Below are 23,951 nucleotides of genomic sequence, written 5' to 3' on the forward strand. Positions count from 1 at the left end.
AACGCGACGACGTTGAGAAAGACTTGAAGTACTTTCTTCAGCATTATTTATCTATATTGATCCTATATTTCCGACAATGCCCTGAGCCTCAAGTCAAGTATGCTCTGCAACTTTCAAGAAGTTTATACTTAATTTTTGCCTTTAAGAGGCATTCTTGATAGGTACTTGTTAACCTTTAGACTCACACTTTACTCCAGCAAAAACTCAAAAATAAACATCGGGAGACGTCTTCTGTCACGATTTTCAAACCGTCTAACTTAAATTTCCTCTCTTGACTTTATATTCTCATCCGTACAAGTTAGTCGTTGAGTCACATTGAGATGTCCACCACATTGAGTCATTACCCTGGGAGCAAAGAAACACAGAAACTCATTAAAAGTTTTTTCTCAGAGATACATCGCGGTCCGGGAACACTCGACGATGTAAATAAAACTTAGTCCATTTTAAAAGTTGCTGAATAATTGACATTTTTATTGCTACGACAAAATATACACTGGACGAAGTTTATTTTTTTGTGGTAATGATGTTGTTTTTATGTTTTTTCTGGGAGTAAAATTAATTTGTCAAGAAAATCATAAACTCTGCATACAAAAGTAAGATTTTTCAAACACTAGGTATGCATATTCATGTTTAACCGAATCGTTTATTACAATGTCGTATTTCTTCGTTTTTAAATTACGACAGGAACATATTACTCATTAGTTTTACGAAAATCCGATTTCGTCGAATGAATTGGGTAATGGTTCGTCCTTTGGCGAACATTTGCCGTAGTTGCTCAAAGGATACGCTTTAGTCGCACGTCCAATTCAGTGGCCTAAAATGAATTATTTATTTCACGTTTTAATATTTAGTTGGATATTTATACGCGTGAATGGCGTTCCCTTTGACAGGTATAGTGGGGAGATAGAGGAGGACGCGCTGGCTAAGGATTTGCGAAGCAAGAATGCCACAAAGTGAGTTTCTTTAGAACTTTTTTTTCGCACCTTGTATTATACAAGTATAGGGTAGTTTCCAACTAGCTAAATCAGTTACTTTTTACAACGTCAGAACACGAAATTATTATGGAATTTGTATGAAAAAGCAATCTGGACCGTCATAGAAAAAGTGACAAAATATCGCACTTATTATAAAAATAAGAATAAAATAAATTACATTATTACATTTTTCTTTATTAAAATTCATAAATAAATTAAATAGAAAAAAGATAACGTTTTTTGTCACATTTAGATATGTCTTTATTTAGTAATCAGTGTATCTAGAAAACTACCCGATTGTAGATACAACTCTGTTCTCAAAGTTCAAAACATAGGTATTTCTACATTTTACTTGTTCAGCTTTCCAACTTGCGGTACGGTTCACCACCTATTATTACATTGGTCTAACAGCAAGCTCGGCTACGTGGGTAACTACTTAGTTCATTTTACGATGGATATACCTGTTTGTGTGTGTGTGTGTGTGTGTGTGTGAGAGAGAGAGAGAGACAGAGTCAGACAGAGAGAGAGAGACGTGTCTCAGGATGGAAGCAAGCAAATGGAATTTCATACTCTCTGCTTACCCCGGATGGGAGATGGGCGTCAGTGTATGTATGTATGTACTTATGTACCTCTACCTGACTAGCCCAACTGAAAATATTATAGTTGTGTACTTATGTTGTTGTCTTTCCCATTTGAATAAAAGAGTTTTCAGTCCGTCTTTCGTTTTGTTTTTATGACGTCATTGTTATTGGAAAATATAACTTTAGGCCGATTTATTAGTACCTACGTATTTTGAAATTTACAAGAAAATGAAGGTGATATTTTTTTAGAATAAGGACATAAAATCTTGGAAAATTATTAGCAATTTCTTTACCGAATGTCACGGGCACCTTCATTTACATAATATTAAGTCTATCCAATGAGCATTCTAGCGACTTAGTACTTTCGCCTCAAATATATATTTATTATATCAAAGACATCTAAAACTTATAACTAGTGAAACGATATTTATTTAATATACATTCATCAAATGGAAAGACAACATTTACTACCAAAAAAAAAGTTTTTTTAGGTAAAACCTACGACACACATATACCTTTTTTATATTACATCTTCAGATGTTGGTACTAGTACCTACGAACAGAGTGTTAGTGACATCGTAACGATAACTTTGAGGGATTATTCAGATTAGATAATACGATGATATACCCGATGTGCAACTAACCTTGGGACCTTAAGTTTTGTGTCCAAGGTCACCATACCACAAATATTGTTTTTGTGGTTTACATAATAAACTATTCTACGGTTAACAGGGTGTGCACAATAGATGTAAAACCATGCACCCCTCACGAAGGCAGGAGGATTGATGGGACGTGCAACAACTTCAAATACCCCTCCAAAGGATCAGCTAAAGGACCTTATTTGAGGCTACTCAAAGTAGATTATGGAAATGACAGTAAGTATTTAGCAATGTAGAGCTAATTAAAAACAGAAAAAAATAACATCGATTAAAAATCCTATGCATTGTTTTAAGTTTACGCGGTTATTATCATAATTAAAGCACATAATAACGGGTTCTTACCGCGTTCAGGAGTCTCATATCCCCATTTAAACGCGGTAAGAACCCGTTATTATGTGCTTTAATTAAAAATCCTATTTTTAATCGATGTTGAAAAGAGCTTAGTCACTGCTTAGTCGCTGTGATTCATGGACTTGGTACTCAAACGGGGAGCGCCGGTTCATACCCCGGTACTGGGCTTACACCAAAGAGTTATTAATTAATATTATGAGGTTGCTTGGACCATTATAGACGGTGATACGGCGTGGGTGCTTAGTTCAACTCTTGATCAATTTACCCCTGACTACCCCAATTAGGATGTAGTTGTAAGCTTGAGATAATATTTCTGATCAATTATTTTCACAAAGTGCTTAAAAAAATACTTAATTCATAATTTGGTTCATCATCATCACCAGCTCATTAACGTCCCCACTGCTGGGACACGGGCCTTCCCTATGGATGGATAGGGAGATCGGGCCTTAAACCACCACACGGGCCCAGTGCGGATAGGTGGTTATTAACGACTGCTAATGCAGCCGGGACCAACGGCTTAACGTGCCTTTCGAAGCACGGAGGAACTCGAGATAAAAACTTTTTTTTTGTGGTCACCCATCCTATGACCGGCCTTTGCGAAAGTTGCTTAACTTCAACAATCGTAGACCGAGCGCGTTTACCGCTGCACCACCGAGCTCCTCACAATTTAAATTCATAATTCGGTTATAAATAGTTAATTCATAAATTGGACCCAATGTTTTTATGATAATCACAATATGATTAAGTGTTTATTTTTTAATTCACGCGTAATAATTTAAAATGTAGAAGAGAGGAAAAGTTAGACGAGACGAAGAGATGAAACGTGCCTGCTACATAAATATTTCATTTCTTATTTTACTTTTTCATAATATTTAGATTCGAAACTTGAAGAGGAAAAAATATATTTATATTCTTATTATATCTTACGCTACGTTCTGTTCTTTTTCTACTGAATATAAATAGAGGAAGATCTGTCGTATCATTCCTCACACATTTTAATCAAGATCGAGATTTTAAGACCAATCAGACTATAAACCTAGACAAAAATACGTAGAAAATCTAAAAATATTCAATGTATAGGAGAGAATTGCAAGTTATTTTCATACGATTTATGATTCTGTGGACTCCAATCAATATTAGATACTATATAGAATTAATTAAATATACCTATTTTGACATAAAGACTGTGACGCTTGCTGCTTATCATTATCATCATCATCAATTTAAGAGCCACGCTCTTGTCGGTGCAGCATTGTGCATGCTGCTTTTTTGGTGGTTATCATTTATACATATATATACGTAGAGATAATTTATTCAAGACGCAGATACGTCCATTTAATAAAAGTCTTTCACTACTGAAGAATAATTTATAGACAAAGGTAATAAATACTACCTCCAATATAAATAAGGATTTTATTATATCACAATTTTGTCATACTACGTGATATTATAATATAATAGCCTCCGTGGTTGAGCGTTGGGTTCACGACCTCCGGCCTGGGATCGAATCCCGGTGGGGACAAATCACTTTGTGATCCCTAGTTTGGTTAGGACAATGCAGGCTGATCACCTCATTGACCAAAAAGTAAAATGATCTGTACTTCGGAAGACACGTTAAGCCGTTGATCCCGGTTATTACTTACTGATGTAAGTACGTAGTTGTTACATGAGTCACGTTAGGAGCCTTTGGCGGCTCATTAATAACCCAGACACACGGTTGATGAGGTTGATAGGTAATTCACCACACAACCCACACTAAAGAAGAATATTATTATAGTAGATCATTGCTATTAATGCGTTCTGTTTTCCGTTAAGAATCCTTAATTTAGAAATAAAAAGTCTACAGACACTTCAAGAATTTCCAAGATGTCTTTCTCAAAATTAGCGATCTCGGTCATATTTTATTTTCAAGTGTACTCCTGTTTCTATTTCGGAGTCTTCTTATGTAACTTGGAAGTTATTTATAACTTAGCGAAGAAGATAATTATTTGTGATTCCCAAATTATATCTGTTCAATTAATTAAAAGGAGCCAGACAGGCAGTCGCATCATTAAAAATCCCGACCTGTCAAATCTTCTGATTAGGTAATCGGACCCCTGTGAAAAACGGATTAACGCTAGGAAGATGATGATCTGTTAAATAAATTAAATCGGCGATATTTGTGCTGCACAGCACTTGGTTGATTGATAAACGTGCATTTCATAGATAAAGACATCCGCAAAGACCAAAACAACAAGGATTTGCCATCAGCACGGCGAGTGCGGACGGCGCTACAGACTGACGGACGCGTGGAAGACAAGCATTCCTTAACCATCGCAGCCTACCACTACCTCGAGTTTATCCATCTGGATGTCAGCGCGTTAAATGGGCCCAGTAAGTATCATCTAGTATCTATTTGATTCCCTAAAAGCAACATCTTCACTATCCTCGTGGCTTTTTGGCTGGTGACGCTTTTTTATCATATCCATATTTTTTTTTCCATCTAAGGTCCAGTCCGACCAAGTAGGTAATGTCATCTGAGGAAAATCTACAATATGTCACGGCGAAATAAATGAGGTCCAAAAAGCCTCATAATAAACATTGAAGGTTCCTTGTCAACTTGAATCTAGGATAACTTTGACAACATTGTAAACGTATTTAATTAAACAGATAGTTTCTGCGCCCGTCTCTGGCTTGCCGTCCCATTTCACCACGCCAAACAGGGAAGTAGGTCGCGAAAACAATATAAAGTGACCTAGTGAACGAGGTGTAAATAATTCCAGGGGACTATCTGCAGAGGAGACAGTACTGTTGCGAGCCCGAGGGGCAACTCGACCCGCGCTGTAAGCCCATCCCTGTTCCTGCCGACGACCCCTATCTCCGAGTGACTGATATACGCTGCCTAAACTTCTCCCGAGCTGAAACTTTCCAAGACGCTGGCTGCGTTCCCGAAATAATACCCCCAGAACAGGTTGCTACAACTTTGATGCATGCATGTTTTGATACGTATGAATAGGAAGTTTGCTGTTTAAACTCGTTTGACGTCTTCTATGACTAGCGCCGAGGACATTGTGATAACTTCCCAAGTTTGTGGACGTTCAAAGTTTGAAGCTACTTTGCTGCGTTTGTGGACGTATTTTCATGTTCCCGATAAATACTGAGAGAATTTTTGCAACCTTTATTTTCTGAATTTTAAATTGTGTTTCGCAAAGTTTAAACTTCACTTATGTAGCCGGGAAAGTAATGCCTTGGAAGAGGTAAGTGCTTCGGAGAAAACAGCAACTTAAAGCCTTTATATTCTCTATAACATTTTGTACATAATAAATAGACAAAGTTTGCAAACTGTAATACCATATTTTATTATAAGATAGCCTTAATTTCAGATAAACTTCCAAACGCCTCTAATAGACTTATCGACGGTGTATGGGGTAGACGAAAAAGCTCTTGATTATGTTCGAGAGTATGATCATGGTCTTTTAAGACTTGAGCGAAGAGGCGATAGATACGTACCATTCAATATATCAAGAGATGGAAATATCACCAGAACAGTTAATAATGTAACTTTAGAGTCTCGTGATGAAGTCAGCATGCTAACAATGGCTGTAACTAATATAACAAATAACGACATATGCTTACAAAATGAACGCAATGAAACCGTCTGTTATAAATTTGGTAAGTGGTAGCGTATACTTAGTACAGCGAAACAACGTTTTATATATGTACTGCAATACTTAAGCAGACTAAAACTAAATTTATAGTCAGAACTACTTCCACTACTTGTTGCTGCGTCCCAAAAGTCAGTTCAATTTCTTTGAAACTCTAACTGTGAAAATGCTAGAGAAATTTTCAAGATTCTAGAATTTACTCCAAGACGACAACTTTAGAGCGCACCTGTATATTTTGAAGAACCGTTATCTTTTCCTTAAAGGATTCGCAGAGGTCGGGAATTTCGACCTTCGAACCACGACACTAACAATTTTCTTCATGAGGGAGCACAATCGTATTGCTAAGGAGTTGCGGCATCTGAATCCTTGTTGGAAAGACGACCGCCTGTTCAAAGTTGCTCGTCAAATTAATATAGCAACTGCGCAAAATATATTCCTATATGAGCTGCTGCCATTATTTTTAGGTAAGTAAGGTCAAAAATTACATATTCAAATTGAAAGTTTTCATGTATTTCTAAACTTTGGTTTATTTTTCAAATCTTTACATTTTTGAAAAGGATACGAAAACATGATCCACTATAATCTGATCTCTGACCGGGTGGAGCGGCTATCTCCATACTATGAAGACGAGGTACCTCTGGTTTATTCAGAGTTTGAGATTGCTGTCAGGTACTTACACACGCTTTTGGATGGAAGAATCAAGTGAGTACAAGCGGTATATTTATATTTTCGACAAAATCTTTTGTGAACCACGACCACGAAAAATATGTATTATTTTATTTTGTGCTAATTAATGATATTAATATTTTGTGAAGTATGTGTTGTGTGTATGTGTGTATGCTCCATACTCTCTCCGGTTGATTGAGAGGAGGCCTGTGCCCAGCAGTGGGACGTAAGTATATAGGCTATTTATGTTTATGTATGTGAAGTATGTGTTAATTTGTTTGCTAAATCATTTTCAGGAGATATAATGAAAAATATAATTTGATAGGTGAATTCTCAGTAAGCGAAACCCTGTTCGGACAAGGTCTTATAGAGACTGCCAGAAACTTTGAAGAAATCAATCGTGGTACGTTTTATCAGCGCGCCGCGAAGTCAGATGACATCATAGACCCTGAGGTACCTTTCGTTTTAACAATTTCTAACCAAATTAATTAGGTTTTCATGGCCAGCCACTATAAAAAAAATCATTTTACTGATCATCCCAGACATGTTGATATACGTTATGTACAATAATAGGGCTTACTTATAGATGATAACATAACCTGCAGATACTTTAATAACATGTCGTTTTTTTGTCCAGTCAAATCAAAAAATACTAACTAAAAATGTTTATTTTCAATGTAGGATCGTCAGAGAACTCTTACTGAAAGTCAGGATTCTCTTTTATTTTTATCCTTCAATAAATATTTACCACCGCTTCGAAACATGGTTATGACTGAGAAGAATTGACAGCACAAACTTCATCTTGTTCTATCTTTAGGAGTATGTATGCATAGAGATTACTTAGCTCTGCTTGCTCCTATAGGGTTTTTCATTAGAAGCTTAGATTTAACATCTGAAGTTAACATATTGTAAACTTTATAAACTGTAAACTACTATTCAACCTTTCGAACAAGAAAACACAAAGTAAAAGTTACTAACGCAAATATTTTTTCTCTTTCAAAGATTTCCGAGAAGTACTATGGGAATTTGCAGAGGGCTCATGATTTATCCTCAATAGATATACAGAGAGGTAGAGATCTGGGTGTTCGAGGATATAATGATTACAGTCATTTGTGCGGCATGAAACCTGCCAAGAAATTTGAAGATTTTTCCGATATAATGGATGTGGAGGTATATTTTTCCTTATTTTTCTTTGACAGACTTTTCAATTTCTGCCGATTGTTTAATCAAACTGAGAGCTTAGCCGAGTGGCTTAGTATTGTCGTTTTGGCACATTATAACCCGTACGAATTAAAAGACACCCACTAATGCGAGTATGCGACCTCTTTGACGTTATGTGGTTAGTTAATTCACACGAGTAATAATTGTATAACGGTTTGTAGAATTTGAAAATGTTGCCACCTAGCTCCTTGCGAATCAAACTAATCAAATCCTTTAAATATTTTTTAGAAAATATTAGCTTTGAAAGATCTTTATGAAAAAATAGAAGATGTGGATTTACTAGCGGGTATTATAAGCGAACATGACATAAAAGGAGGATTTGTGGGGCCAACACTGTTCTGCATTATGGCGAAACAGATTCAACTTTGGAGATTTTCTGATCGATTCTGGTTCGAACGAGGCGATCAGATGCATAGTTTGACTTTACGTGAGTTATTGTTAACCTTCTTTAGTACAACATAACATACATAAACAGCCTATATACGTCCCACTGCTGGGCACAGGCCTCCCCTCAATTAACCGGAGGGGGTATGGAGCATACTCCGCCACGCTGCTCCAATGCGGGTTGGTGGAGGTGTTTTTACGGCTAATTGCCGGGACCAACGGCTTAACGTGCCCTACGAAGCACGGAATCATCTTACTTTTCACAAAAGTGATTTCGACAATGTCCACATCGGGAATCGAACCCGGACCTTCCAGATCGTGAGCCTAACGCTCTAACCACTAGACCACGGAGGCTTTTACACGGAGGCTGACAACGTAACAGAAGCTCACGATATGTACCCCAATTGGGTTACTCTGAGGTACAACCATCGCAAGGTGAACTAGGTACCTACCCATATCTCACCGAGGTTTCTGTTGGACCAACGTGATAGGTGGTGAGTGATAATAGTCAATACAGCTCACCACCCATCACGCCGGTATCGTACTTCGAACTGGCAATCCCCGATTGAGAAACAAGCCGGTTATAGCCATAATATTCATCATGATTACATAATTCATAATAGTATAAATAGTCATCATCGTCAATTTAAGAGCCACGCTCTTGTTGGTGCAGCATTTTCCATGCTACCTTTTTAGGGAAAAATAGGGCAGTGGTTTTCCTCTTGCCTTCCGCCCCAAATAAATAGTAATGATACGAATTTCCATTAAAAACTTCGAGTTAGTAGGTACCTATTTAAACAAGAATTCTCTCTAGCCGACGAAATCCGAATATTATCTGATGCACTCGCAAATATAACTTTGTGATTTCGAATATGAAATTTTAATTAATTTCGTCACTTACTTTCGGCGAGAGAATATTGACATTACTTTAAAATTCTCGCCCGATCCATTTGGTTTTACGTTGGAACATCCGTATTCAAATTTACCAAGCTTCCAGTTCACCGTGCACTTTGTCAATTACTTTGCACTTTTTTATTTTATATAAAAATAAGAATAGGGTAGATAGGATATTTACCTACTATTCGATTTGTTTGTTCGCCATCTACACATGGAAGTGATAAAATGTCGCATGGAGAGGAGTACAGTCATGAGCAATATAATGTACCCACTTAAGGACTCTGTCGCACTAACATATTTGACATTTATTGAGACTTACAGTTCAATTTGTCAAAAAAGTAAATGTGACCTTGTACCAAAGTGTATACATATTACTGCTCGTGACCGTGCGTGTGTATATTAGTCTGCTTACCCCTTCGGGAATGTAGACGTGATGTTATGTTATGTTATTACATTTGACGAAAAAACACCGTGTAAATGCCTATTTATTTAAGTAATCCGAAGATAATCTATCGGAGATAAATTGAAGTGGTTGAGCGTTGGGCTCACAATCCGGAGGCCCCGGGCTCGAAACCCGGTGGGGACATATCACAAAAAATACTTTGTGATCCCTTATTTGGTTAGGACATTATAGGCTGTTAGCACGTTATGTCGTTGTTCGCGGTTGCTACTCACTGATGTAAGTATGAAGTCGTTGTATGAGCCATGTCAGGGGCCTTTGGCCGCTCAGTAATAACCCTGACACCAGGGTTGATGAGGTTGGTATTCCACCTCACAACCCACACGATAAGAAGAATTGATGTGAATTTTCGCAGGTCAGTTACATGAGATCAGAAGGGCGAATATAGCTCGTTTGGTGTGTGACAACGCTGAGGGCATCAAACACATTCAGCCACAGGCGTTCCTGAATGTAGGTCACGGGTCTGTTTTCAATTTCCTTAGTAATTTTCTATACATATATCAATATAAATGATGTTGAATAATATGATATATAACATTCACAATTCTAACTATTGAATTCAAATCCGCCGGTGTGGTCCTAGTATTACTTTTCTTTATTAACATTTTTTTCTTTGCGAACATGGTCTTCGTTTTTTTTATCCTTTACTGTCTTTTCATCTTCATTATTTTATGAATGAAAATCACTAAGTAATCATAAATAACATGTTTGATTATGTTGGTTCTTTTGGGTTTTTTAGTGTATTTATTTACAAATTCTACAAACAATCACTAAACTTATGTGACCGTTCCAGAAATTCGCACGTACCCTGCACCCACATTCCTGGACCTGACCTAACCAAATGGAAAGATTCCAGTTGTTACAAAAATCGCGATGAGGGACGTCGGGAAAGGTTGAAAGACGAAAATGACCCCATCAACCACAAGGAAACAGGTCGTCACGACCCCCAAAATATGATCTCGGATTATACCAGCTTTTTTAATTCTTTACTCTCATATAATCCCACCGAAGTTGCCAAAAATGAAGAGTAGTAATTCTAACTGATAATTTAAATATCAGAAAATCCGGTTTTAAAATAATAGTAGGTCTAATTGTTCCCTTTTAATTAAATAACTGATTCGTTCAGCTAAATAGGAATATTTGGCATAATAATTTAATATTATTTGAATTTAAAACATAATTTGTATTAACATAACAAAATATTTTGTTCAAAGTATTTTGGGATTCTGCAATTTTGTTTAATATAATTACATAATTATAATAATACAATAAAATAAATGGACATTAATTTAGTTGATTATTTAGTTGGTTGAGTTATTTAGTTGATTGAATAGCAAATTGAAAATAATCATCGTCAATAAACATTAAACAAACAGTGTTTCAATGTTTTCATTACTGTGCAATTTGCCGGCTGCATTTTCCACTCTATTTAGCGTGTTCCGTAACTTTACGAGTGACTGGGTAAAGACAGTCTGAATAAATTCCGCGCATGATTTTACTACTGAAGTTCACGGACGGTTGAGTCTGAAATCGACATTTACCATACATATACAATTCTATAGGCTTTCCAAGCTTTCATCGTGGCTTGAAGTACACGAGACGCTTTTGGCCGTGCGCCAGCCAAGGCCAATCAAAATAGGCTGTAGTTATACTCGGCGCTCGATGATTTGTCTCGCTTAGTCTCCGAGGAAACGCGTCGGTTTTTATTAAATTCCTCAATGCCTGGTTTTCAAGCAATGTCTCCTGCCCATCCTCCCATACGGTGCTGAAGCTTGGACGTTTACCTAAAAGCATATGCACAAAATTAAAATTGCACAAAAATGGTGCGTACCATGTAAGACATCTTCCTCGTGGTTCGTATACCCAATGTTGATATCCGTCGAAAGACCAAAGTCATGATGTGGGTAGGAGAATTACTAGTCTGTAGTGGAAATGGGCCGGACAATTAGCTAGAGGCGAGGATGGTCGAGAATGGTGACCACGAGGAAAGGTCAGTGGGTAGACCAGCGGCCCGGTGGTGGTCGGATGACTTCGTTGCAACAGCGGGAAAGCTGTGATTAGCACAGAATCCGAAAGAGTGGTGCAAAATGGAGGAAGGTTTATACCCAACAGTGGGATGATGCGGGCTTTTTGATTATGATGAATAATTATATGCAGACAATGAGGTTTACCACAGTAACATATTAATTAGACATCAATGTATGTAGATGTAGATATACCCTGCGCAACTAGCGCCTTCGCCGCGCGACTCTAGTGTTGAGATTTGTGATAAAAACCTGTACCTGTCAGTCTTTGTTAAACGTCAATTTTTAAATGTTTGTTTTGAGTAAAAGAGTTTTGTATTGTATTTCCTCTAGACGTTATTTCGGTTTTGTAACAATTCTGAATAGCACTCATTAGAATCATCATCGAACTGTGGTGTTCGGGGAGTCGCTGTCAACGCAATAATTCTCATCATCCACCCATGAGTCCTATCCTAAAAAAAGTGTTTTGCCAACAACACGATTGTATCATCATCGTAAGTAATAATTGATGCCAGACTCCGTAAAATAAATAAAAACCTCTCAAAAAAAAACAAGAAACAAAATACAAAAAATAAATGATATTAAGAAAAATCCACATTTCTCTTATTCTATCACGTAGGTTAAGGGGTGAATTACCAACCTCATCGCATTTGTCCGGCCAAGTAGTTAATGCCATCTGCGGCAAATCTACAATAAGTCACGTCAAAAAAAAAACCAACCTCATCAACCCTGGTATCAGGGTTATTAATAATAACCCTAAGTACATAACATGAAACATAACATAAACAGCCTATTTACGTCCTATTGCCGGGCCTCCCCTCAATTAACTGGAGGGGTTATACAGCATACTCCACAACGCTGCTCCACTTCGGGTTGGTGGAGGTGTTTTTACGGCTAGTAGCCGGGACCAACGACATCATCTTACTTTTTCAGACAATCAGGTGATTCTTTGAGTTCTTACTAAACATAGGACAGTCTTACAAAGTGATTTCGACAGTGTCCCCATCGGGAAGCGAACCGGGACCTCCAGATCGTGTGCCTAACGCTCTAAGAACTAGACCACGGAAACTGCAATCTACATAAACTATCTAAAAGATAACCTGACACCAATTGAAAGTAAGTCCAATCCCGGTTTTAAGAAACTGAAATGAATTGCGCAAAAAGAAAAAGGATTTATTACAAGTCGAGGTAGCATTGAGAGATAGGTAATAATTAACCTTTTAAACCGAAGCCGAGTTTGAGAGATTTTTCTTGGCAAACTTAGTCTTGTAAGAGCCCTCTAAGATACTTTTAAGATCTCTTCAGCAGTTGCAAAAAGCGAAGTTTTTTGACTTATTGTAGATTTGCCGCAAATGTCATTAACCATTTCGCTAGACATATGCAGAGTGCTGAAGGCTCTCACGCCGGTACAAAATTTAATTTATTTGAAAGAATTAATTGACCCTAGTGGTTCGATAGCGTTAAGCACTGAATAAGGGAAATCGTCGACCACCCAGGTATCGAGGTTCTGATGTGTGTGTTGTCGTGAGCCGCCTCTATAACAAAAATGGTTTATAAGAGGAATGTGGAAATATTATTTTTTTCCGCTGCTTGTACTGGACGGAAATAAAATAGGTGAGTATACTAAAAAAAAAGCAAACAAACCAGTGATTTTGCGATATGTTTTTTTTTTAGTAAGTAAAATATTTATTTTATTTTAGGAGAAATCTTGTATGTGAAAAATATTTTGTGTATTGTTTTCAAATTCAAATATCTTTAAATAAAAATTCTTAAAATTCATAATATATACACACACACGCACGCACATATACGCACATAGATGTATATTTACATTTTCTTTTATTTTTTTATTTTTATTATTATTTGTTTTCACTTTTTTGTTAGTAACAAATTCATATTAAAATTGACACAGAAAATTTGAATCCCAGAAACGTTCCAGAATAGACTTTTATCGATCAACTGGGATGGATAGAACAATCGAAATACTTGCGGACGAATTCACGCAATGATCAATGATTCCTCCCAATTTTTAAAAGATTTTTTTTTAACGCTTAAATAGCACATAGCTACATTGTATTGGGAAAGTTGGCGCAGTTTTGAATATTCCCACCGCACTGGCTGTAAGGCGAGCGAGCCAGTGCCAATGCGGGCAAAAAACTTAAACTTGTTTAGTCCGAGTGTAATTGCAGCCAGGGTTCGCCAAGATAAGCTCGCTTCTGTTTTACTTTTTATTTTTGTGGATTGCAACATTCCATTTAATTTTTTTACTTCACTTTATTCGCAAGATGCATACTATTTTCTTTCATCGACCCGGGCTCAGAGATATATCATGCTGCTCAAACGCGGGCAACGAAATGGTCTAGCCTTTCCTTTCTTTCTCGCCACCTAACAAGTCGATCTAACAGAAAGCTTGGTGTGATGTGGGTATAGAGGTATTATGTATGAAAAGCCAAGCCATTTTTATGTCCCCTTACAAGTAAACACTCCAGTTTGTATCCACCATTGCTTAAACTTGTTTTATCCGGTGTAATTGCGCCGAGGGTACGCGAAGATAAGCTCGTTTCTTTTTAATTTTCCGTCTGGAAATTACTTCAATTCCCCTTTGAATAAATGAGGACTGCTGCACTACTTCCTTCACTTTTTCACATTTATTTTATTACCACCAAAGAGATTGTTGAACAAGTTGAAAGGCTGTTGGTAGCAACTTTGATTAAGTAGAGTAAGTTTGCTAAGAAAAATCGGTTTTGTTACATTCATTAAAATAAACTGTAAACCTAGATATTCTTAGTAGGTAGTACATAAGCAGGCAATTTTGTTTTTTTTTTTGTTCACTTAATGTAATCGATGCAAAATGCTTAACGTTTAACGCACATCTTTGTGCACATAGAGCAAAATAACTTTTTTTTACTTTTTATTTACTTACTGTCAAAAGGGCCACAGTAAGACAGTAACCATTCTATTATGCTCCGGCCCGAAGATCGCGGTTATTTATTTTTATTTGTAAACTTATTTACAGTCAATAACATTTTCCTTAGAGACTATCCTAAATCGGTGATGTTATCTTACTAATTAAACTTGTTGACAATTGCAACAAAAAAATACCTTTTAAAAAAAGATTACTTATATAAAATGTTAATTCTTTACTTTTTAAATTAATTTTATATTCATAGATCTATCTCTTATTGTCAGACGTGTTCGTAACTTTTGTAATTACCTACTTAAAGTGAATTATATGCGAAGTGGCAAAACAATCGCACAGCAGTGGCGTTTCTTTACTACAGTTTACGTGTGGTGAAACCCTCAGGCCTGATGTCTTAAACGTTGTATCGGGTGAGAGCCTTCAGCGCTCCCCATTTTTCCTGCCAAATAGTTAATGCTATCTACGGCAAATCTACAATAAGTCACGTCAAAAAAAAGTGAAACTAATCAATCCACACATTGTAACAAATCTTTCATAATCAAAATTAACTAAATGTAGTCTTGCTCTATGATTATATGGGTAAACACAGTCGTAATCATTTATGTGGATTCTATTTCAGGTCGATTTTTTACTCCATCTTTTTTAAATAAAGTATTTGACGGGGTCAAAGATAAATTACAAATGCTAAGCTAGAAATGGAAGCCATTCCAGATAATGAGAATTCATTTCCATTTTTCTTTTTGACTTATTTTCTATTTTTAAATAACTACATTACCGGCTGTCGCTTCTGTAAAAACCGGACCAGTCAATTTTTCAGGTTAGGTAAACAGGATAATGCTAAAGAGATGATGATGATGAAATGACTACGTCATTTATTGATGACCTCACACGACATACAAAGTCAAAAGAAATTTCGATTTTGCAAAAAGTATCTTCTTTGACAAAGTTGTCAATACTATTGACTTGGATTTCGTGTGGGAGTTCCTTCACTGTCTCATGGTGGACCAGCATGAACAAAATTACTTAATTCTCCTAATAATTTACTGATGGATCAGAAGAATGTAAGTAGTAGATACTTGCTCAGTAAACCCAGAAGTTATTAAGGCGACAAAAAAATTACAATGGTTAGCTACATACAGCTACATTTATAAATATTTATTTGGAATCCACAATGGAGTCCATATTGCAAATAGGTAGGAATAAATTTATACCCATACAGGAGTTCAATGCTAAAGTAAGTCGGACAGGCTTTTAGGCACACCCGGTGCCTATTCGAACCTTACAACCGCAATATAATGTATGTGTGGGATTTGCGTAAATAAGTATTACTAAGATACTTCGTATGCAAACACACACACACACATTCACACACCGTGAATGTAATTTCACGGTACTTCCCGACTGCTTTGCGTTTGCGAACCTTCATTGGTTTATCATCATCAATTTAAGAGCCACGCTCTTGTCTGTGTAGCATTTTCCATTCCAGTCTATCAAAGGCCGATTCCTTGACTCCCCTATTAGACACGACGTTAACCTTTTCTTTAATCTGTTCCATGTAAGCTGTTCTTGAACGTCATTGGTTAGAGCGAGATAAAAACCACTCTCCGACAACTGTTCGGTAGGGTCTAGTAGATGGTGAGAGATCGAGGATTCTTACTTCCAAGTGTAAACACCAGTTTGGTCAGTTTGGTTTGGTTTTGGTTTTGGGTGGCGTCGACCATTCAAGTCGGTACAATATTGCTATATAAAATATTGTTAATTATAATTGGGTGGTTTCGTTGGTCAGCGATAAATTATGACACTCTGATTACTAAATAAAGACAGATTTAAAGGTGACCATAAAGTTTTCTACTTTCTATTCAACTTATTTATGAATTTTATTTAAGGAAAACGTAATAATAAGTGTGACATTTTGTCACGGTTTTCTATGACGTCACAGGTTGCTTTTTCATACAAGTAACTGATTTGACTAGTTGGAAACTACCCTATTATAATACTTTTAAACTTGTATTGCCAGCAACAACCACCTAGTCGATTCCTCCGCGTGCGATCGCATTATGTCACTCTAGAAAATGGCTGTTCTGAGTGACAGAAAATGGTAAAAGCATAGAAAAGTACAAATGGTGTGATTAGGTGTAGTTCCACCCTTAAGCAGTCTCTGAAGTCCGTCTCTGGAAATCACCTTTTAAACATCCATAATTATATCAATTCGTCGCTGACGTAGCTAACCGATGCATCTGAATTTTTAACGAATCTGAATTGCAACTTTTGCTATTGTCAATAATTTTAGCAAAGAATTGGAGATACGTCAGTTTGCAAAGTCAGCCAGGAATTCGGTCCAGCGGTTTAGGTGTTAATATACAGTCATACAATCACACCTTTCTCGTTGGACAGAGAGAAACCATGGAGTTCCACTTAAGTACTATGGTCGCTTTTTCCACTCTACCATAATTTTCACACATGCTTGCCAGTTTAGAGCAGGTACACTTGATCTGGTCTTTCTTTAAAACATCCTGCATTTAATCGCTTTGGACGTAAAGTGGTAAACACACTTCCTTTCGCCTATAACTATTAATATATTATGGATTTCATATTTGTATTGTATTGACGTATATTTATGACTGCGAATCAGGTGTATAGATGGAATATAGAACTATAAATATTTTAAATATATGATATAGTGTGGTGTACTGTTAAGTTTGGGTATACTAGTGATGTGACCCCGATATTAAGGAAAGATAAACATGGATGCATAAAGATAAAGCTAAGATGTGAATATAGGTCGTACTCTAAGAAGTTAGTATGTAATTAACACCCAAGCGTCAAGCAAAGATTTACCTAAAGTTTAATAGTCCTTAACTAAGTTTATATTTTGGTTATAAAGTTAGTTTAAAACAAATAAAATTTGGGGCTAAAGTTTCAAAACTTTATCTCAAGTATATTAAATTAGGTACTTACAAATGAAATTATAAGAATACATAATAATTCCATCTAAACCCTTAATTGATTTTAAAAAATGAGCGAAATCTGGTTTGCCGCATAATTACCAGGCTAAAATAGAAGGGGCTCTAAAGAAAACACCGCAACAGATAGCTAAAACAAGGAAAAACAACCGAAAAAAATATACCTGGCAACAGTTTGGGACTTCATCAAAGGATTTCATTTAAAAAATAACGTGACCCTTACCCGGTTGGAGATTGAATGGCCTCTTTACCCTGAAGATGCGCGGCGGGCGTTGCAAAGGGTAAATTGGTACATTTGGGGCCACATTTCGTAGGAACAGCCCATTATTGGGGCCTGAACTTGGGCGGAAGGCCCCGATTTACGAGGCCCCTTCAAAACGCTTATTTACCCCACCTCTGATCGCTTATGTGGGGGTGGTCGTTAACGATTGCAATTTTAGTGTGGACTCTATTAATAGGAAATTGGGTTAAACCAGATCGTTTCAATATTGATGTTTTACTACTGTATTGTACAGTGTAAAGTGAACTGAAAAAATTGACTTGAAAAAAGATTCTAAAGTACAGAAAATAGGGTTTGGTCACTTCCCGGACACTTCATATAAAACACTTCCTTTTACAAGACATTACACATGGACATTCTCGTACACGCACACGTGTGGGACGCCTGACGCCCATACGATTGAAGACTAAAGTAAGACCGAAGGGGGTGAGGTAAACCTAGCTCAGCCGCTGGTGGGGAGCGGAGAGTTGCCGTTCTATACGCAGTATTATTCCTTATTCTTTGGTTTGGTCTCAGGTTGTCTAGATAGCAATATGACTAACTACATTAATCATTTTACAAACAACGTTTGGAAAACTAATCATTTGACAAACTTTCATTTCGCAAACATATTACTTTAAAAACAATCATATGACATAATACAGATTCCGCAAATGTTTTACTTAGAAAATAATTCAACTGTTAAAATAAATTATTAAAGCTTAGAGCTGTGTTGGCTAAGTTCAAAATCCTTAAATATAGGTTACCATATAGTACTCTTTTGATGTTATATAATGCATTAGCCGATTCAATAATAAGTTACGGGTTAAACTGTTATGGTAGGACATTCTTCACTTATATTAATGATATATATCAGCTACAACTAAGGTTATTAAAAGCTATTATACCGTATACAACTAAAGAGCAACTGAAACAAGATGAAGAGAAAATTTTTACTTTTTGTAATGTACTTCCAATCCATAAAAAAATTAATTACATCATTTTGTTAGAACACTATTTTAATGAAGACATAAAGGAAAGGATTGTACAAAAGAAATGGACCAGATCTGTCGATATGGATAAATTAAGGGTACCTCGTTACCTTAATTTTTACGGACAACGTACTAGTAAATACATTATATCGAAGATTTGGAACTGTTTACCACTGCATTTAAAGAATCTGAAAAAAAATAGCTCCGTTAAAACTAAAATAAAAGAGTTCTATATGAAAAACATAAAACATGAGGTATAAGTTTTGCTCATCAGTCGAGTTGTGTACTCAAACTGACTTGAACTGTTTTCTTCTAGAGGTATATTAGGTATGCGATGTTGCAGATACCCGTTTGCAAGTTTGAATTGTATAACGCATAATAGGTTATTGTAAGTTATATCGGTGTGTGTGTGTGTGACGAGATGTGCTCACGCTGCGTACCTACACTCAACTAATTGTTGATCTTGGATAATAATACTTCTTTGTACGTCACGCCAGTGATGATGGCTAGTCCACGTTCAAATGGCCCTCCATTTTGGTGGACAGTAAATTGTATTAGATTAAGGTTGTTATTTTTATTTAATAAAAAAAAAATATTATATTTAAAATAATCACATGACTAAATAATTCGTTTGCCAAACTGGTGATTATAGAAAAAGTTACAAGATAAATTATTATTTTTTTAAAATAACTATTTTTATGTGAAGCCGTACAAAAGGCGGTATTTTAGAATAATTTTATTGTAGTACCCACTTATTGCCGCACTATTTCGTTTATTGCACTGTCTTTTAAAATAAGTGTGACTGACGCGTATTGTATTTTTTTAACTATAGTAAACAGAGAAAGATTTTTTTGGTTATTACAAAAAGTTAGAAAATAAATTATTACTTAGTTTTTAAAAATAACTATTTAAACTCTTGAACAGATTGTTTATAGGCCAGAAATAATTTTGTATTAATACTAATACCATAGAAACTTTAATCTTTAAAAAAAATACATACTACGTGAATTAAGTGAAATAAGTAGAATTCGGTTCTGGCACTCGCCGGCCGCTGCCGCGGCACGCTCGCTTCGCTCGCTTGGCTCGTGCGTTGTGGTCGCAGTTCTAACCTAACCTAACCAAACATTGGAAAATAAATGATTATTATAATTATTTAACTTCTTTATTATTATTGGACTTTCATGCATGAACCCAAAGTAATGATATACACGTACTTAATAGCTTACTACTTTCTTCTAAAATGATCTTTTTTCAAACGTTTTTTGTTAAACTATAGTAAACTAAGAAAGATTTTTGTTGATTAACATAGATTTTGGTTAATAAAATATTTACCAAGCAATGCATTTTGTCAAATGTTATTTTTGCTTTACGTTGTTTTGCCATCTAACATGTTTAAAAAATAATCAATTTGTAAATTAATGTTTTAGCGTAATAATTATTTTTTTTGTAAATATATTGTCTAATGAGTAGTTTATTAAACAATAGTTTGTAATATGATACATTTATCTAATATAGTTTTGACAAATGTTGTTTTTCAAATGAAAGTGTATTATTTGTTTTTTGTCAAATAATCGGACACCCAATAACACCTTCTATGTCTAAAAAACTTCGCATTTACGATGATACGTAATGTACCTCTGTAATAGAGATTACAAACACGAGCACACTGGCACGTTACTATAAAGCTACACTATAAAAAACCTCCATAAAAATGGATGACAAGCTTATCACCCTGAACAGAATAAAACAAAACAAAATAAAAGCGGTCGCCGTCACGATTTATCCATCAAATATCTTATTTACTATTTACACGCGTGTTGTATGAATTCGCTAGTAAAATATAAAATAGGGTAACCTACCGTGAGTAGTTTTGCGAAAATATTCATGGTACGATCACGGATGGGAGGCGAACGTGTAGATACGTGAGGAGCCTTTATACTTCCAATGTTGCTGACGTGGATAGTAGGTACTATCATTGTTTTAGGCTTGTAAATATCTACAAACGTATTTCTACGTTATTTTATCTATCATTGTCGGCTGTTTCGTAAGTGATCAAATCGTATACATAACTTAGGTAAGTAGCCTTACAGTTAAGTAACCTTCGATGGTTACAATACTTTTAAAGAGACTATTTAAATCGACTCGGACATGATTTGAACCCGCAGCTCTTGTCAAGCCGGGACGAGCGTGTTAACCATCACACCACCGGGTCCTCCTACTGTCCATGCAAAATTCTTTCGATCTATGTATCGTCATTAAGCCGACGCCGCCGCCGGCGCCGGCGCCTTCTACACACAAAACAAGACATGACAAGAGCTGCGGGTTTAAGTCCAGTCCGAGTCAATTTTTTTCGATTTAAATTTGTTTCTTTGTGAGTTTCCTTAAGCACGGGTGAATGCTATAAAAACAAAAATTATAATTATAAATACTTTGTATACTCAATACAGAAATATAAAACAAAATTAAATTTAACAAAACTTCATTGAACACACAGAAAATACAAAATCGCGAAACAAAATAAATATAAATTGAAATATTTTAAAATCGATGTTTATTTTAAAGGGAAACATAAAAAAACGAACCGAACCTAAGTTTCCAGGCCAAAAGTCCCTGCAATTCAAACCATTAAAAAAAAAACTCAGTCGAGGTACCGCTATCGCGCGAAACGCCTTAAAATTTGTTAAATCTAATAATCTCATCTAAAAGTGGTTTAAATGTGCATCAGCAGCTTTCCAGTAAATAAGTCAGACGATAAGAAATTCGAAAAACATCCTGTAAGTACTTATCTACTTTTATTTAGGCCATTGCATTCACAAAATCTTACTTCTCGAAAATTTTTGGTCCCACTTGTTAGTCCACATGTTAGTGACATCGTAACGAATATTGAGGGGGATGATTCAGACCATGATTCTGAGTTAATATCAAGTGGAATTATCCATCGCAAAATTCATGTTTTTTTTATTATTTTCAATTTTTTTGCGAAAGAAAATTCCACTTGATATTAACTCAGAATAATGAGCTGAATTATCCCGCTCAGTATTTGTTACGATGTCACTAACACCCAGTACAAGTACATACAGGTAACCATACAAGTAGGTATAGGTGTTAGTGAAACCGTAAGAAATACTGACGGGGATGGTTCAGACCATGATTCTGAGTTGATAGCAAGTGGAATTTTTAATCGGAAATGTGTGGACTTACACCCTGTATAATTGTTACGACCTCAATATCACATTATAAACGTTCGCATTCATTGTTGGGGTTAGTCGACAGCTGGTAATCAGCTTAGCTCTGCATCAGTTGCTGACTCATCCACCAACCGAGACGGGCTGAATTATTAAAACGAACCGTAACTATAATGAGAAACACAGATTTTCGCGTAACTGATCTGTTGTACCTACTAGCAGAGTTCAACTTCTGAGATCCAAACAAACTAACAAACAACAACAAACAAACAAACTATATAGTTGAACGGTTATTTGGATCACCGATATATAGAATATAATAGAATAGAAAAAGTTTATTATAAAAGGACGCCACACACACAAAAAAAGACAACAACATCATATCTTTCCACTAAAACAATTACAAAAAAGCAAGACGGATGTTTATCGAAATGATCATAAGGTGGTGGTGGACGTTCTGAGATAAAAGGGCCTCACTCAACACAAGTCGCGGCGTGAACCACGACGCTGATATTATGTGGATATTATGTGTATATATCGGTAATGAAAGAAAAAGTCTTTTATAGGTAATAATGCTGACAGAAAGTTTTTTTACAAAAAATAGGTTTCCATTTAACCTCCCCTATACGTACTTAAAAAGGAGAAGATGCAGTAAATAAATAGAAAAACTAAGCACAGAGAACCGATAACATAATAATTATGAGATGTTTACTTTTTTTAAAGACTTCTGTAATCTCGAGAATACAAACACCCGTCTATCACTTCACTTAAAGTGATTATCAGATAAATAACAAGACTAACCAAATGTCGTATGACTTTCCCAATAATTGTTTCACGAACATGAAAAGCCGAACCCATAAACAACGAAGAGGAAAATCCAGGTAGGATAGTCATTCATCGCAAGTTGAGCAGCGATAATTTGTGTATACGAGTAGTGGGACTGATCCTAATTGCCAATTTACACCCGGTCACTATTTCATCCGTAAATTGCACGTGATTTTGGATATCGACTATCGAGTTTTGTGTGGATTGGTCTATTTTGTACGACACGGGGAAACATTGGAATGCTTTATCTAATTAATACTTATTTCTAGTGTCAAAAGCCGTGATGGATCATTCACGTTGTAGAACTAATTGTATTGTGGTGAGTCACATACATCTGACATTGTTTTCGGATACACGTATGAATTATATTATCATAATCTCTCCCGTTTTTTCACAGAGCCTGCTTACCTAACCTGAAGATTTGACAGGTCCAGTTTATTACAGAAGCGACTGCCTGTCTGACCTTCCAACCCGCGAAGGGAAAACCAGCCCAATACAGGTTAGGTGACATATGAAAATGCATTTCTCGGGAATGTGGGTTTTCTCAGGATGTTTTCCTTCACCGCTGAGCACGTGATAATAATTTATGAATTATAACATATTATTCTTAAGCATTTTTTTTACTAACAATCTATGGATTTTTAATTATCTGAAAATAATAAATTTTTATTTTATTTATTTATTATTATAGACTTAAAAAAACTAACAGCATACGAAATATCACCAACCCACCGTGGAATGGCATTTTATAATGTTCCCTCCTCGTCTCGGGTTGGTTTGAATTTTATGCATTATTTAGATTGATTAGAGAAAAGAAAAAAGCCCGCCCGTTCGTATTATAAAAATATACGAATTATATACCAAAGAGCACTTATTTTTAAATGCATTTTTTAAAATTAAATTCCGTCCATAAAGAAGTGTTATATCGGCCCATGACAACACTGAC

At 35.9% G+C, this 23,951-nt stretch overlaps 1 protein-coding gene and 2 long non-coding RNA genes across 4 annotated transcripts; 2 read left to right on the forward strand and 1 right to left on the reverse strand.

The window, feature by feature from the left end:
* Window positions 1-651: 651 nt before the first annotated feature.
* Window positions 652-10,868, forward strand: LOC126370414 (peroxidase-like). Its single transcript, XM_050015252.1, has 13 exons — window positions 652-656; window positions 891-953; window positions 2,288-2,430; window positions 4,771-4,938; window positions 5,328-5,515; window positions 5,928-6,216; window positions 6,473-6,673; window positions 6,767-6,878; window positions 7,172-7,328; window positions 7,878-8,045; window positions 8,325-8,523; window positions 10,193-10,298; window positions 10,631-10,868. The coding sequence occupies exons 1-13, from the start codon at window positions 652-654 to the stop codon at window positions 10,866-10,868; spliced, it is 2,037 nt and encodes a 678-aa protein (XP_049871209.1).
* Window positions 10,869-17,784: 6,916 nt separating this feature from the next.
* On the reverse strand, window positions 17,785-20,668 carry LOC126370175 (uncharacterized). 2 transcript variants are annotated; one of them, XR_007566827.1, is made up of 3 exons: window positions 20,631-20,668; window positions 19,996-20,109; window positions 17,785-19,183 (listed from the first exon to the last, which is right to left on the reverse strand). It is a non-coding gene; the product is annotated as an uncharacterized LOC126370175 (long non-coding RNA). The 2 variants fall into 2 exon arrangements; XR_007566826.1 differs by having other exon boundaries at window positions 20,328-20,649.
* A 181-nt stretch (window positions 20,669-20,849) lies between these two features.
* LOC126370176 (uncharacterized) lies at window positions 20,850-23,616 on the forward strand. The gene is made up of 3 exons (XR_007566828.1): window positions 20,850-20,961; window positions 23,275-23,324; window positions 23,403-23,616. It is a non-coding gene; the product is annotated as an uncharacterized LOC126370176 (long non-coding RNA).
* Window positions 23,617-23,951: the final 335 nt, after the last annotated feature.

This window comes from Pectinophora gossypiella, chromosome 10 (assembly GCF_024362695.1).
Source record: "Pectinophora gossypiella chromosome 10, ilPecGoss1.1, whole genome shotgun sequence".
NCBI classification, from domain to species: domain Eukaryota; kingdom Metazoa; phylum Arthropoda; class Insecta; order Lepidoptera; family Gelechiidae; genus Pectinophora; species Pectinophora gossypiella.

Excerpts from the sequence above, each read along its gene's own strand:
- LOC126370414 (XM_050015252.1), top strand. Across the intron at positions 8,046-8,324 it reads CCGATATAATGGATGTGGAG|AAAATATTAGCTTTGAAAGA; the intron begins GTATATTTTTCC and ends AATATTTTTTAG. Across the intron at positions 10,299-10,630 it reads TTCCTGAATGTAGGTCACGG|AAATTCGCACGTACCCTGCA; the intron begins GTCTGTTTTCAA and ends TGACCGTTCCAG.